This window comes from Archocentrus centrarchus, chromosome 13, assembly GCF_007364275.1.
Source record: "Archocentrus centrarchus isolate MPI-CPG fArcCen1 chromosome 13, fArcCen1, whole genome shotgun sequence".
In the NCBI taxonomy this organism is placed as follows: domain Eukaryota; kingdom Metazoa; phylum Chordata; class Actinopteri; order Cichliformes; family Cichlidae; genus Archocentrus; species Archocentrus centrarchus.
In genome coordinates this window covers 25,197,460-25,212,010 of record NC_044358.1, presented here as the reverse complement: position 1 = coordinate 25,212,010, position 14,551 = coordinate 25,197,460, and the positions used below count along the sequence as shown (strand labels likewise).

At 42.8% G+C, this 14,551-nt stretch overlaps 1 protein-coding gene across 1 annotated transcript in view; it reads right to left on the bottom strand.

Moving 5' to 3' along the window:
• Positions 1–14,551, bottom strand: part of arhgap35a (Rho GTPase activating protein 35a) — a 64,330-nt gene that overhangs the window by 19,879 nt on the left and 29,900 nt on the right. The window contains exon 2 of the mRNA XM_030743900.1: positions 210–4,053. Coding sequence (XP_030599760.1) covers positions 210–3,941 — 3,732 coding nt within the window. The 5' untranslated portion in view covers positions 3,942–4,053. The remainder of the gene's footprint in view (positions 1–209; positions 4,054–14,551) is intronic.

The following is a 14,551-nucleotide window of genomic DNA, read 5'->3' as shown; positions in this document are numbered from 1 at the left end:
TTAAATTTTGAAAAGCACTTCAGTGGGAGATGAATTCCAGAATAAATACTCAAAATTTGACAATAAATCTTGTTAACTTTTGCATCTGAAAATTGCTAAACAAAAAAAAAAAAAAAAAAACTCTGAATTTATGAGTTAGTTTTTTTAAAGTTATTTAACCAAAATGGCACTCGTATTTAACTCAAACAGAAAGATGCATGAACACTAACCTTTGTGTTTCTGCGCAGGCTCTTGAGAATATTCCGTCTTTTAGGATCCTCACTATCCTCAATGGAGTTGTCCTTTTGAGGTACGCCTTCATCCTGGCTCGTCTTGAGCGAACCCCCCATCTCATCATCACTGCCGATAGAAAAGCTCGTCCTAAAACTGCTGAATTTCCCAAGCCGTTTGGATCTGTCTCTGTAAAGTCTAGGCTTTACACCAATAGCAGACAACTTTCTCCTGCGCTCCAGTGAGCTGCTATCAGCCTCACTGTCTGACCCATTCCCCCCAGCACTCCCATTCGAATGACCTTTGTTGGCATTGCGGATGGTGATAATCTTTCCCTGTGTGCTGTCATGGGGGACAGAGTAAATATTTTCCTCTTCAGTGTGTCTAGGTTTGCTCACAGCATCCATAGGCTCAGCATAATCTGAGGGGTCATAGCCACCATCACTACCTCGAGCCCAGGTGACAGCTTGGGGCAAGGAGCGGCGGTTGGTGCCTCCCTGCTGGTCCATGTAGGGGCCAAGATTAACCTTAAGGACTGGCTTGGGCTTCACTTGGGGAGGAACTTTGTTGTTCACCTTGCTCTCAAAAGAGCTAAGCTCAGAAATGAGAGAGAAGGGATCATTTGAATCCATTTCTGACAGCTTGAAGCTTCCCAGGTGGGAGCTGAGACCATCCTCCCTCAGGGTAGAGTAAGGAGGTGATGGATCAATGTCATCCTCTGAGTCCATAAGTGTAACTGGGCTGGGAGAGCCACCGCGAGGGCTGATGCTCTCATTGGTGCATGCCTCTGCCACATTGTCATACATGTGTGTGGCCTCAATAATAGTGCGCTTCTCTATCACCTCTTTAAAAAAGGACTGGAAGAGATCTATCTTATGAAGTCCCCCTACTACCCCACCGTGTCCACATATTACTGTGTTAAACCTAGCCTCTATTTCATGGGCCAGGTCTTCCCCCTGACTAACTTGTTCCTTAGCTGAGTCTGAGTCTGAGAGCTCCATCTGGCTCTCCCCTACTGCTAGTAACTGGACTGGGATGATGTCTTGGACTTCACACAGAAAAGCACATAATGTCTCCATAGAGGCCTTGCGGCGAGCAGAATAGACTGCTATGTAGCCATGGACCAGCCCAGTCTTGCGGAGGGAGAATGAGGAATGGAAGGAGAGGAGCGACAGCTCGATGTTCTGCCTCTGACCTCCTATACTAAGATCCAGCAAAACGGAGGTGCCACTACTGAGGCTGGAGGAAGGACGACAATGCTGGGGCAAAAGGAAGGGAGCAAGGAGTTGATCTAGGTCATACGTGTCTCCACACATCAGGCACATGACTATCCTCAGGTCTGCCTCAAGCATCGACTGGGACTGAGAGTCTCTGAAGGCAGAGGATGGAGGAGGAAGGGGAGGGGAGCTGCTCCCTATGTTTCTGCGTGTTTCTAAGAGTCCTTTCAACATCTGGCTGATCTGCTTCTCACTGACATTGCGGCCATAACCCATGCCTGGAGAGGCAGGGTCTAGGTAAGCACTCTGTAGCTTTGCAGCCACCTGCTGCCCTTGTTGTATGAGAGTTTGAGCTGTCTCCCCTCCAATATCTCCTATGGACCCCACCCCCCTCTTGGTGACCAGAAGTAGGGACAGCGGGAGTTGAGCTAAGCTGTTCTCCCTTTCCCTTCTGCTAATAGTTGACTCTCTAAGCTTCTCTATACTCTCAACAACATAGGAGAGAGATTCCTTTGAATTGTACAAACATAGGCAACCATGGGGTGTAAAGGTTGGTGTGTAGAATGAATTGACTGGCAGACGTACATTGCCCTCTATGGGACGAAGGGCTAGCTCATACATTTTGCCATCTAACACGTACCGGTCGTCACTGGAGCACAAGGCTCTTATCTCATTTGCCATCTCTCTGGCTAGTCCATCTTTTCCTAGAATGACAAGATTTATCCGCTCGGCCCTACCCCCTTCCAGTCTTGCACAGTCTGATGAAGGGTACCGAGTTGGGAATCTGGAGGCCAGTATCTGCTCTATCTTACTATCCACACAATGTGGACTGTTGGGGCAGGTGTCCTTTGTGGGGTGATACACAAAGTGGATATGTTTCAATACAAGAGCATCCCTTTCTGCTTGCAGCTTCTGCAGGGCCTTAAATCTTTGCTCCTCCCCCAACACTTCCTGAATGGCTCCCATTTTCTCTTTACTTGGTTTTGCGTCCACTTCTAGCTCATAAAATAGCTCAGAATATTCAAGGAGCAATTCTTGAAAGTCTTCTTTGGCCCGGTCAATGATTTCTTTCTGGTGTTTATTGTAGATATCCAGATATTCAGCTTCTTCCAGCCATTGGTAGAACTCTTCATTCATGATGAAGCTTCTGGCCTCTTCCCATGGCTTCCCTGGTGTGATAAAAGGTGAGACACTTAATTTCTCCTTGAACTCCCACCTCATCTCAGCCCGTTTGCGCTCATTCCTTAGCTGTTCCAGATGTGTTTCATAGATAGCTTCAGCTGCTGGGGTCTCCAGAAGGTCCTGTGGGATGCGATCATCATCTGTGTTATCGATGTGTGCTGTGGTCTCCCAAGGGGTATCATCCAGCACTACAAACCACTGAGAGAAATCTCTTTTTGTCTCCAGGACTTTCTGAACTCCAGACCAGCTCAAGTGGTCTATCTCATCCAACTGTGGTAAGAGTGCAGACAGTGCCTGCGGCAGAGTGCTTAGATAGGTCTTCCTAAGTTTCTCTATATGCTCTTGTTTAAGTCTATGCACATGCTGCTGGAAGAGCTTCTTGGCTTTAGCAGTGCCCTCAAGAAAAACATAGTCATTGTACTCAGGGGCTGTCTGCATGCGGCGATTGACAGCGGGCCATGTCTCATTGTAGTTCTTCACAATTCGGTTGACCAGCCACTCATACCGATCTTTGGCTGAGGCAATCTGTTGACTCTGCTGTTTCAGTGCCTCATAGTAGGGGATAATCTTGGGCTTTCCCCTACTCTTGTCTATTAGCTGAACCAGTGTAAGAAAGGCTAGGTCAACATTGACATTAGAACGTGCTGAGGATTCTACCACCTGTAGATTCTTCTTAGCTAGGGCAAATGTGTGTGAGTCTTTAATATAACGCTCAACCCCTTCATCACATTTGGTGAGGACCAGCACCACAGGCTTTTTTGTTTTTGCTAGCTGGTTATACAGGTTGGTAACAAACTTCATCTGGTCCTCAAAACTACGGTTCATACCCCTGCTAACATCCACACTGAGTAAGAAGCCATCCACCACAAGCTTGCCTTCAGGCATCTGCTTCTGCTCAAAGTCTTGCTCCAGCCCCAGCTGATCTGTACAAAAGTACATCAGCTTTTCAGCTGATGCCAGCTTGGTGGAAGCTGCCCTCTTGATGTAAGGCTGCAGTGCTGTGCTTCGATGTGGCTGAAACGTCTGATCATCAATGAACTCCGTCTGCTCCACCACATTTATACGGCACTCTGACCCCTCCTCCAGCGTCCTCGCAGCTTCTCCCCAGAACAGGAAGTGATCATTGTTCACCACACGGCCTCCAAAGTCACTGGTACTGAGAACAGAGGTGTGATCTAGGTAGAAGTCATCTGCACTTGGCCGGACAAAGCGATTACACAGGCAGGACTTGCCCACACCGCACTGCCCTTTCTCCTTCTCTGTGCCGGACAGCCCAACCACAACCAGGTTGTAGGTGGGTGGCCGGGGATCTTGCTTTTTGGCCATCATCATCGCTGGCAGAGGCTCATCCTGCCATGCTGGCCGCAAGCTCTAGGGAGAGGAGCAGGCTGCCAAGGAAGCAGGGTTTCCATGCAAGAGAAGCTCACTGGTCTGAGGTCTGGTCCTGAATGATAGAAAGAGAGAGAGAGAAAGTGGAGATTTAAACTAGAGATATACAGAAAAATATTCCAATATTCTAATCACAAATTTTAGCCATTGTGTCTCATCTAAATTCCCACTATATGCCTGTGTTCTGTTAACAATGTTTAATTTGTGATCCTATTTCCCCACTGAATATTTCCTGAAAAGATTGAGGTCAGTGGCAAAGCTGCTGGAATGCTGCACATTACTTAAGCCAGCTGTAGCTCAGTTAAAGGCAATCATTTAATTTTAATGCTGCCAGGACTGCAGCGCTAACAGTGGTGTCTTCCACATTTCACTCACATGTTCATTGCAGCACAATATGTGATTTGGCTTATTATCTGGCTTCTAACAGTTTGGTTGCTTTGCCTCACTCGCAGAAATATTAAAAGAAAGTGATGTGGGTCTATCACTACTGTAGCAAACAGACAAATGAATGTGCACGCAAAGATATGCACACACTTGTAGAAACAGGCACACTAAGCTCTCAGCACCCTAAATGAAAGACACACACAGGAAGATGAAAGCAGATAAGTGTTCCAGAGCTAAAGTTACTAATTGGCCAACTAGGGAAAGCCATCTGCATTTTAAAAGGCGGCACTGCCTGTTGGCTGACTTGTTTCCATCAAAAACATGTTTTCCTATGTTTATAACCAAACAGATAAGAGTTGGCTGGTGTACCATCACTAATGTCATGCATATTTACCTAAATCAGTTACAAGAAACGAGTGCACTGCAAGCATGAAAACGGCACATACACATTAGAACATATAGAGATGCTTAGTTGACTTGCTCATCTCAATATTATTTATTTAATTGGTAGATCAGGCCTAAAAATAAGTTAACAAAAGGGAAAGAATGAGGGATGGAAGGGTGCGACGGCACAATTTGTAAGGAACAAAAATCTTCCTAAGCTCTCAGTCAGCCAGCACGTACTGGATTTGAAAATGATCAAGAACACCCACTCCATGTCATAACTGAGTGATTTATGTAGTAAAAACAGACATTAAAACCACTATTAATCACGAGCAGCTCTTTTGACAGAGAACACAAAAGCCGACAAAGCCGTCATTACTGTTGATTTTGAGTTTGGCAGACAACACTGATCTGTGGATTCGCAAAGATGAACTTCACTGTCCAACAATGATTCACCAGAGACACAGGCAATGACAAGAAACTCCGGCATTAAAAAACACCTGCTATGTAACGAGTACTACGTATACTGTATAACTATATTTTATTTGATAGGTAGGGCCACCATTCAAAGTTCAAAGCTGAAGTCAAGAGTTTTACTGAAAGTAAATTCCAATCAGGCTGTGGATTAAAACTGCAGAGACAAGACTACCCCTGTGCTTAACCAGGTGTACAACCCAGCACGAGCAGGAAAAGGAATCCATATCAAAAAGAATGCCTTGTTTTGATATTTATCAAGGAAACAATCATGAAAAATACATCAAGGCTCACAGAGATAGGCCAAATCCCTGTAATAACAGTATGCATTGTGTACTGTGTACAGCCTGACTTGATGGTCAATAAGATCAAATGTGACCTGAGAATTATGATGAATTCATCATCTTCTCTTACTAGGTGTGCGTCTATTTGCTTGACAGTGTATGAATGTACACATTTATAGATGATTCACATCATGTGCACCACCACAGACCCCTTAACTGGATGGAAGGACTGCAGTGTGGTATTCACTGAGCTACAGTCTGTGGGTTAAACCTGTGCACTGACTTAATTATATTCACATTACAAAGATGACCTTAGCAGATACCTCAAATGCACCTACCAGCTAAAAAAAAAAAAAAAACACAGAAAAAAACATGACCTGCTGCCCCTGGATATAGTCCACTGACTTAACTGAACATGTATTCAGTGTAATATTAACTTCTTAATATACTGCGTCTATGTGATCCTTTCCTGTGCTGCACACTGACAGCCTTCACAGATATGAAAATAATAAAGTTACGTGGGACTCAAGACCACCAATAAAGACATCTGATGTCTGTAGATGTCATTTTATTACTGGATCCTTCATAACTAGTAACCTTTTACTTTACAGCTATTGTAATTCTGTACAGCAGATGTCACTTAATCTATTCTAAATTTTATATACTGTATTTTCTTTCAGAGTCAACCAAAAGGGATTTCTGGTAGGTCTGTGGGCTCTATTTTTGCAGTGCTTGCTTGTAAAACTTATCTCTGCAGAGTAAACTGCTGTGACATGCTTGAAGTAGCTGTCTACCGCATGAGCTGACAGAGGGTATTACCTTAAGAGATAAGTAAGGAAACCCTATTGCAGAAGCACATTAGCATGAATGTTTCATATGAGCTCGCACATAAAAATGCACGCATGCATGTGCATGCATACACAGACTACCCAGAATGTACCCTGTGTAATCAAGATCCTGGTGATGATCATTTCATGTGTGAAATAGGTCATGATTGCAACTAGCAGTGAGCTTCTGAGTTAAGTGCAGTCAAGCACTCCAAAGGTCTATATGGACTTGGAGGCTGGCCAGGCACAGTGCTCTCACAGATGCCCTGTTAATATCTGCTTTGCTGATCCTACCTATCTTTTCCTAATTATGCCCCTGTGTGCATGCACTGTGTATGGAAATCTTCAAGCTGATATCCATTTTGTGACACTCAGCTAACATATTCACTGGAGCAGAGTGCAAGTTCACATATAAGTATGCATGACAAGGAGCTGCCATAACTGCAAAAAGAAAAAGGCAAAAAAAAGATGTCATTTTTTGCTGGTCTATTGTGAGGATGCAACTGTTTATAACACAGGAAATAATAGAGAAAAATAAAATGTCTCACTGAGTGGCTGCTGCACCAAAGTCACTGACAGAAACACAGAATTTATATTAAACTACAACTGCACAATTCAGCTTGTTTTTATAGCATGTCTGGTGGCAGTCTAAGTGTAGCATTTCACACACTAGATCTAGTCATTAGGGGAATACATTTCCTCTTTCCTATAAAGACACCGCTGCTTGTGCTCAGCTAGTCTCAGTGCAGCAGTCCAGGTGCAGAGTAGTCAGGCAGTTTCCTAGTTCACCCTGAGGCCTTGTGTCTGGTGCGCATGTCCAGCTGCATACCACCATCTCAAGGCCCTGGGCTGCACACAGCTGAGGCAGACATGGGTTAAGGCCTGTGTTGTATCTGCCTTAGACCCTGAAACATGACAGCAGGCAGAAAGCGAGGAGATGGGAACAAGCAGAAAGCACTATTGAGAGGCAAAAGAGGGTGGAAAGTTAGTGCACATGGACAGGATGGGGGTACAGAGAAGAATGGGTACAAGAGGAAGGGGAAAGAGGTCAGCAACCTGGGTCATGTGAGTTGCACGCTAGAATTCCCTGAGGGAAAAGGGCCAGGGAGTGGCAAGGCCTGGAGGATATGAGGGTCAGGGTCTGACCTGCCACACCCCCACCCCCTTAAACAGCATTACAAGCATGGCCTACCCAAATACTGCATCAACATATTACTGATTATTTCATCCCCTCCTTTCAGATGGTTAAAAGCAGTGAAGCTACAGGAATCTTGCTTCGACTGAACCATCCCTTTTTAGGACACCGACTCTCAAGGACAAAGTAGAGGGAGATATGCTGTGTCTGTAAGGTACTGGAGTTCAGCCTTAAGGTAATGCTGGGGCGTCAGGCCGTGAAGTTCAGAATAACACGTGCTACAAAGGGCAACAAGGGAGAGACTGTTCACTGCCCGTGAGGCCATGCAGCTTTCGTGAGTTGCCTGCATTCCTTTCGTTACAGAGTTACAAGAGTTAGCAAGGGAGGATGACAGTCAGGCCTGTTTTGATACACATAAAAATCATTACTGATTTGAAATGTTGGACTAGAGAGAGTGCATATGGTTTGAATGTGATGACCATGACTGAAAGCTACATCTACGAAGAAAGAATTTTAAAGTCAAAGTCAAGAAAAATAGTTGTGAGGGAAATAAATGTTGAGTGGAAGTACAACATTGTTAGCTAAAGGTCAAGTATTTTATAGATTATATGAACATTATGTGCAACCAGTAAAGGGATAGTATAATACAAATAAGAGAGCAAATGTATTTCTGATAAAAGAAGGAGCACTTAATCATTTTTCCCAAGTCAGTGAGTGCCACACAGTATAGAGTGAACAGTGTTAAACAAGGATAAACTAGGAAGCCAAGTTTCCCAGCAAAGCCTCTAATTGTACACTAATATACACTCAGGAAGGCTGGGAGTTGATAGAAACAAAGGTCATGAAATAGTTATGAAGTGTACAGTGTGATGTTGATGATGATGACGACGACGACAGAGAGGCAGCAGGGAAATCTCTCTCTCTCCCTTATTCTCTAAAATATTCCCAAAGAGTGAATGACCCTTACTTTGTTTTGGTCAACAAAGTGTTTTCCCCCTTTTTTGCTTCTTCTGCATGATGCAAGTCTGCAGCTAGTTGTACCTCCTTGTTGCATCTCACCCAGAACATTACCACCATCATCATATAGATTTTCGATTCCCATCTGTCAAGAATTCCCTCCCCTACTCTTACCCTTCTCCACCCCCCCCCCCCCCCCCCCCCCCACCCCCCTCTCATTTTGCCCCTGCTCTGGAGACTTGCTGTCCATTAGTAAGATACTAGGGTCATGTCCAATGCACTGGGGCTGTGCGTGGGTGTGCACAGCCCTTACACTGATGCCACTTCCTGTTCACACTGGGTCAGGTTCTCAGTGGAAAAGGGAATTAACTGATATGAATGCTGAAGAAGAGAGCTCAAAAACAACAAAATGTAAACATACCAGTGATGCACACACAGACATGGGTTTTACAGTGACTCAAATATATAATGTATATGCATCTATATGTAAATGCCTCCACACTTCACATTCATTGCTCTTTACATGAAGTGCTCTGCAGTGCAGTGCGTTCAGTGTATCCGCTTAAACAGAAGGCATTTGTCTTTTCCACAAATGCAGCACATCCATCTATCACACACCAAACAGGAAATAAAAATACCCTCACTCTTTCCATCCACTGTGTGCATGCATCAGCAGAAGACAAACACAGCAATCATACCACTGCTAACATATTTCACGAGACCACGCAAACAACATACACCAACCAAACCACACAAGCACACCCAACTGTAATAAATGATTCCTATAAAATAAAAATATTTTGCACAAGCTGAATCAATCAACCTATAGCTCTCTCATATAGCATATTAATTTTTTTTTTTTTAATCTAATCTTTATAAACCAATCAAAAACATATTTTCATGTCAACGCACAGAAATATTAATGCAGCAACCAAACCATTACAGATTCAGAAGCACTGGTTAGCTATAACTGGGATTATGGTCACTCTGTGCTCCAGCTCTTCACATCTTTCCATTTGTACAATCACAAATTGTGCAGTAGCATCATCTGATGGCACAGTGATATGATCACATAAAAAAAAAAAAAGACCAGAAATATCAACCCCCACCCCCCATGGCTTCTCTGTCACAGTACATATTTGAATTCTACTACATGTGCACAGGCACACTGTACTGAAACATACTTATGGGAGTATAACATTTAAAAAATGATTAGCAGCTCCATATATTCTAATATGGCACAATTTTAAATACAATACACCTTATCATGAATTGCAGCTGTATTCTCAGAAGACCTCTGAGCATTGCTAGTAAGTCACTCCCAGAAGGAGGAATGATGCTGGATAAGAGGAGGAAAAAAAGGGGACAAAAGCGAGTAAACAAAAACTACTGAGAATGCAATCTGAATCTAATCTGAAATTCAAGACTATGAATAAAGACTCTGGGGAGGGGGGGGGTAACACACAGGAAAGAGCAAGGTTTAAGCCGCATTAAAAAGGTTCCTGGGAGGAAAAAAAAAATTAAATGCCCATTCAGAGAGCAGTTGGAGAACATGAAGGGAACAAAGAAGTGTGGCACTGTGGTTTAAAATTGTCAGCTGCACACTGAGGCCTCACTGACAGCGCACTTAAATAAAATGTGCTAGAAACACAGAATGGCAGATATAAATTCAAACTACTACCGTATAAATCCACTCCTGTAGACACAAACACACATACTTGGATGCACAAGTACTCACAGGGCGGTACTTTCTTCTGAGGTAATTTCTCTCCAAGCTAACAGCAAGCCAAGAGAAAAGTGAGATGTTACAAGGTTTCTGCAACTCAGATTAGCTCTCTGACTCTACTCCTGCTGATTAATAATTTAGGTTATCAACAAATATGCTAACCCTTTGAGAAGATTTGCCGAATCTCAATTTAAGCTCAATGAAATAATCTTTGTGTATTGGACTGTTATTGAATGCAAAAAAAAAAAAAAAAATGTAACCCTCATTTCTGGGTGAACAGGGAGACTATTTGCCAGATTAACAGATTCATCTACAGTATGAATGAAAATATGAAATTAAAATAATCAATGGCTGCAGCCCAGATGTGGGATGCAGCCAATTGAAAGCTCTGTACTTTTAAGACACAGTCTGGTACATTTGCCCTAGAAATTCCCTGTTCAACAGGCTGTACAGCATAAACAACAACAACAACAACAACTGCTGCTTTGCATGCAAGGTCAGAAAGACAGATGGCCTGTGTTTTCCTTTGGCACAAAAGTTTATCTGTGGACCTTCTCTCTCCTTGCTTCTTAATTCCCTGTGCCTGGCATGAACTGCCTTACTTCTTTTAATGCCTCTGACCCTTATGTAATTTTACCAATATCCCCTCTCTCTCTTTCAATCCCTCTCTCTCTCTCCATGTGTTAGCATGTCTCTGCTGGGCTCCATCTCTATCTGTCTCTCTCCCTTAGCTTTGTCTTCTCCTGCAGCAGTGCCTAACCTTGCAGCCCAGCCTCTGTCAGAGTAGCAGACTGTCTGCTGGTGATATTAGCATACATCTGATCCCTGCTCCCCTGCTAGAAGGCTTGTCAGCATCAGCACAACTGTATACACACATTCAGACATCCAATACAGCGGCCCTGTCCTCCTAGCCAAACGTGATGCAACAGGACAAACAAAGACCTACAATAAACATGGATATTGAGCATACACAAATATGTCCAATAAACAAAGCGAGACATAGTATTAAATGCAGACAGGCATGCTTTCATAAAGTAAACACAAATAAACACATACATGGCAGTTTTATGGTTAAATCAGCATTTTGCAGAGAGGGGTTGGCAGGTGGGTTTTTAAACTCAGCTGGCAATCTTCCACCTGAATGAGCTTGCAGTTCTAATTACTAGTGTAACCGGTTTGATGTGTGTACGTGTGCGCGTCTCATTTTAGCACTAGGGATGACCTCCATCTTTCAGTACTGAGAGGTGGATATCATATGTCTGCATTTCCTGTTGTTAATAAACATTTATGAGTTGTTGCATTATGATAAAACTACAAATTGCTTCACTTAACAAATAAAATAAGACTGCATAATAGATTTCCTCAATTAAGAAAAATCTACGTTCATATGCATCTTAAAGAACAGCAGAGCTGAGTGGGACTTTCACCCCTTTATATCCTGCGTAAAAAGAACGTAGCCAACTCTGTGCTCTGACCTCTTTGTGGAAAATCTTCATGTAGTAAGAGAATGTCTTGATAATAAAACAATTTTGTAGATTTTCAATAGCTCGGCTCAGTGACTTACACTTACTCAAAACCGCAATTCCACTCCCCAGGCACAGAAAACCATTCACATAAAATAACATGATTTGTGAGTGGCAGATCAACTGCTGACATTACCTTTAATTTAATTGTCATTATTAACCCATTTTCAGAAGAGCACTCGTCCTTAGCTGGAGTAAGTGCCTAATAGATGTGCTGGGTGTGTTTTCCAGATGGTGCACAAGACAGGAAAGCTGTGTGCACTCACAAAGTGATGCTGCTGCCACCAGAGCTAAATTTTTATTACTTTTTCATCCGCTGCAAAGATTTTGACAGCCAGAATAAACTTAGGGCACAGTCTTGATTGCGACACTATTTTTTTTTTTTCTTTTTTTTTTTCCTTTTTCTTTTGTGACACAGCTTCCATTGTTTTGTCTTACTATGAAGGAAAGTTTCAACTGTGCAGCATATGTGTGTATCCTTTGCATTCCCCGTTTCCTGCTTTGGATTGTAAGGGAGACCAAACAGGGCAAAATAGCTGATGCTGGCTCATTTGACTTCAGAAACTTGAGGCCAAATTATACACAACATATCCATATTTCATTTGCATTCCTTGAGATGTGGTAAGGAGGTAGAAAGGTTCTCTAATTGACCTTTTAAACACAACCCTAAATAAATATATTTTACAATTAGCCTCCATCAAATAGAGAGCCATTAATAAACTGCTGATACACACTATTCAGAAAACTGTAGCTGTCACGACGTGCATGTGAACATTTTTCACTCTGACATGATAATTTTTCTTCAGATCAGCGCTCAGAATATAAGAGTAATGTTATTAAACTCCATCTGTACTTGTGACCCGCAGGCTTTGTATATAATTATGCTCTATGATCCCTACAGGGAGCTCTTACATCAGCCAGAGATCACCCAAACCGTTACTAGGTGACAGATGGTCTTTACACACACAAAAACAGCCACTTACACCTACAGCATATGCTCCAACATAGATACGGCACGTTCACATCTAACAATATACACAAGCCCTCTAAACTCATGAGCTCTCTGCTAAAATACTGAACGTTTAAATAAACTTTGCCCCCCCCCCCCCTTCTTTGCCAGAAATGTTCATGCACTGCTGAATCTTGAGACCAATTAAAAATGAAAATGACAGAAATGAAGAAACAAGGACTGAGAGGGAAGTGGAAGATAATTTAAAGCAATTTTTTACAGAATGCCACAGAAGCAAAGTGCTGGCTGTGAAAGCAGCTATGGTACATCACTGCATGCCCGTGAATGCCACATTGCATGTGGCCTGGTCTGTTCTTGTCATGGTGTCATGTGTGGAGTCTAGGTGCTAATGGGCTAGCCTGGGCAGTGGCACACTTGTAGCATCATTGCACCCTGCCAGAAGCAAGAGAAACTAGTCAATAGTTGCCACCTTCATTCGCATCTCCAGTCAATTCTCTCTGTCCTTTCCTGCTTTGTGGAAGGCTAATAAAGCAGACAGTAGTAATAAAAAAGTACGCCTGGACAATACACTGCCAACTGCTTTTGACAAGCTCTCCAGAATTAAAGGCACAACCCAGATTCAAACAATAGTTGGAGGCAGAACATCCCAATACAAGCTTTGTTTGTGTAATTATATTTTTGTTGAATTGGGTGCTTTTTTTGTACTCTTATACTGATCGGCTCGGCTAGGGAGAAATGGCTCATTGTGTAAAATGGAAAAATTGATTTGAAAACTACAAATGGTTTTTGAAAGCTTATATTGACGCCAGATTCAAATTGTGTTTTTCATTTTGAGTGGTTCAAAGAAAAAGAGAAATTATTTTCCATTGGTAAATGCAACCTTTCAAGAACTTTGCAAGTTTGTTTGAAGTGAATGTATTGTGAGGCAAATACTAAGAGAGAACAAATGGTAAATGGACTGGTTATATAGCGCTTTTCTACTCTAGCTGAGCACTCAAAGCACTTTATGCAACATGTTTCACATTTACCCATTCACACAAGCACTGTTTTCTATTTCAAAGTGCTTTATATCTAACATTCACACTCTGACGGTTGCATCAGAGAGCACCTTGGGGTCCAGGATACTTTGGCATGCAAACTGGAGCAGCATCGAACCACCAACCTTCTGAGTAGTAGATGACCTGCTCTACCTCCTGAGCCACAGCCACCACCAAAACGAGTTTCCAACAAAATGAGAAGAAGAGAGAGACTTAGTGCTGGAGGAGGAAGTTAACATAAGGAGCTTCTGGTAAGTGCTTAGCACTTGCGGTCAGCTAATGGTATACAGACAGGACTACTTCACCATCGCTCATCTGTACCTCTTGCTGCTGCCCTAACAAGCCTCAACATTTAAAAAAAAATAAATAAATCACAGACAACCACCTTCTATGCTTCTGTGCCCCCAACCTTCCCAACAACCGTCTGTACTGCCATTCCCTTTTCATGTTCATGACATTTTAATTTTAAATTGTTCTTCGGTCATGTTTTGTTCTTTCTGACCAGCTGATTCATCAGTACTCTTAAGCTGCGTACACACTGAAAGCGATCCGCAGTGATGTGGTGACCAGAGACCAAAGAAAATGAATGACATTCCACAACTTCAAGCAACTACAGGCGAAAAATAATTCCAGCAACAGGAAGTGGGCGGGACCAGAGATAAAATGTTATCAACTTCCATGTGAGCAACTGAAGCGACTACCAATGAGTGTGAAGAAAACCGATGACTGACGTATGATCTGGAAGTAAACACATTATACCAGAGGCTGGAATGTCTGCAAGTCAGAGAGAGAGGGGAAAAAAAAAAAACAACTAATGATACAACTGAAAACACCTGAACCTGCCTCAGTGTC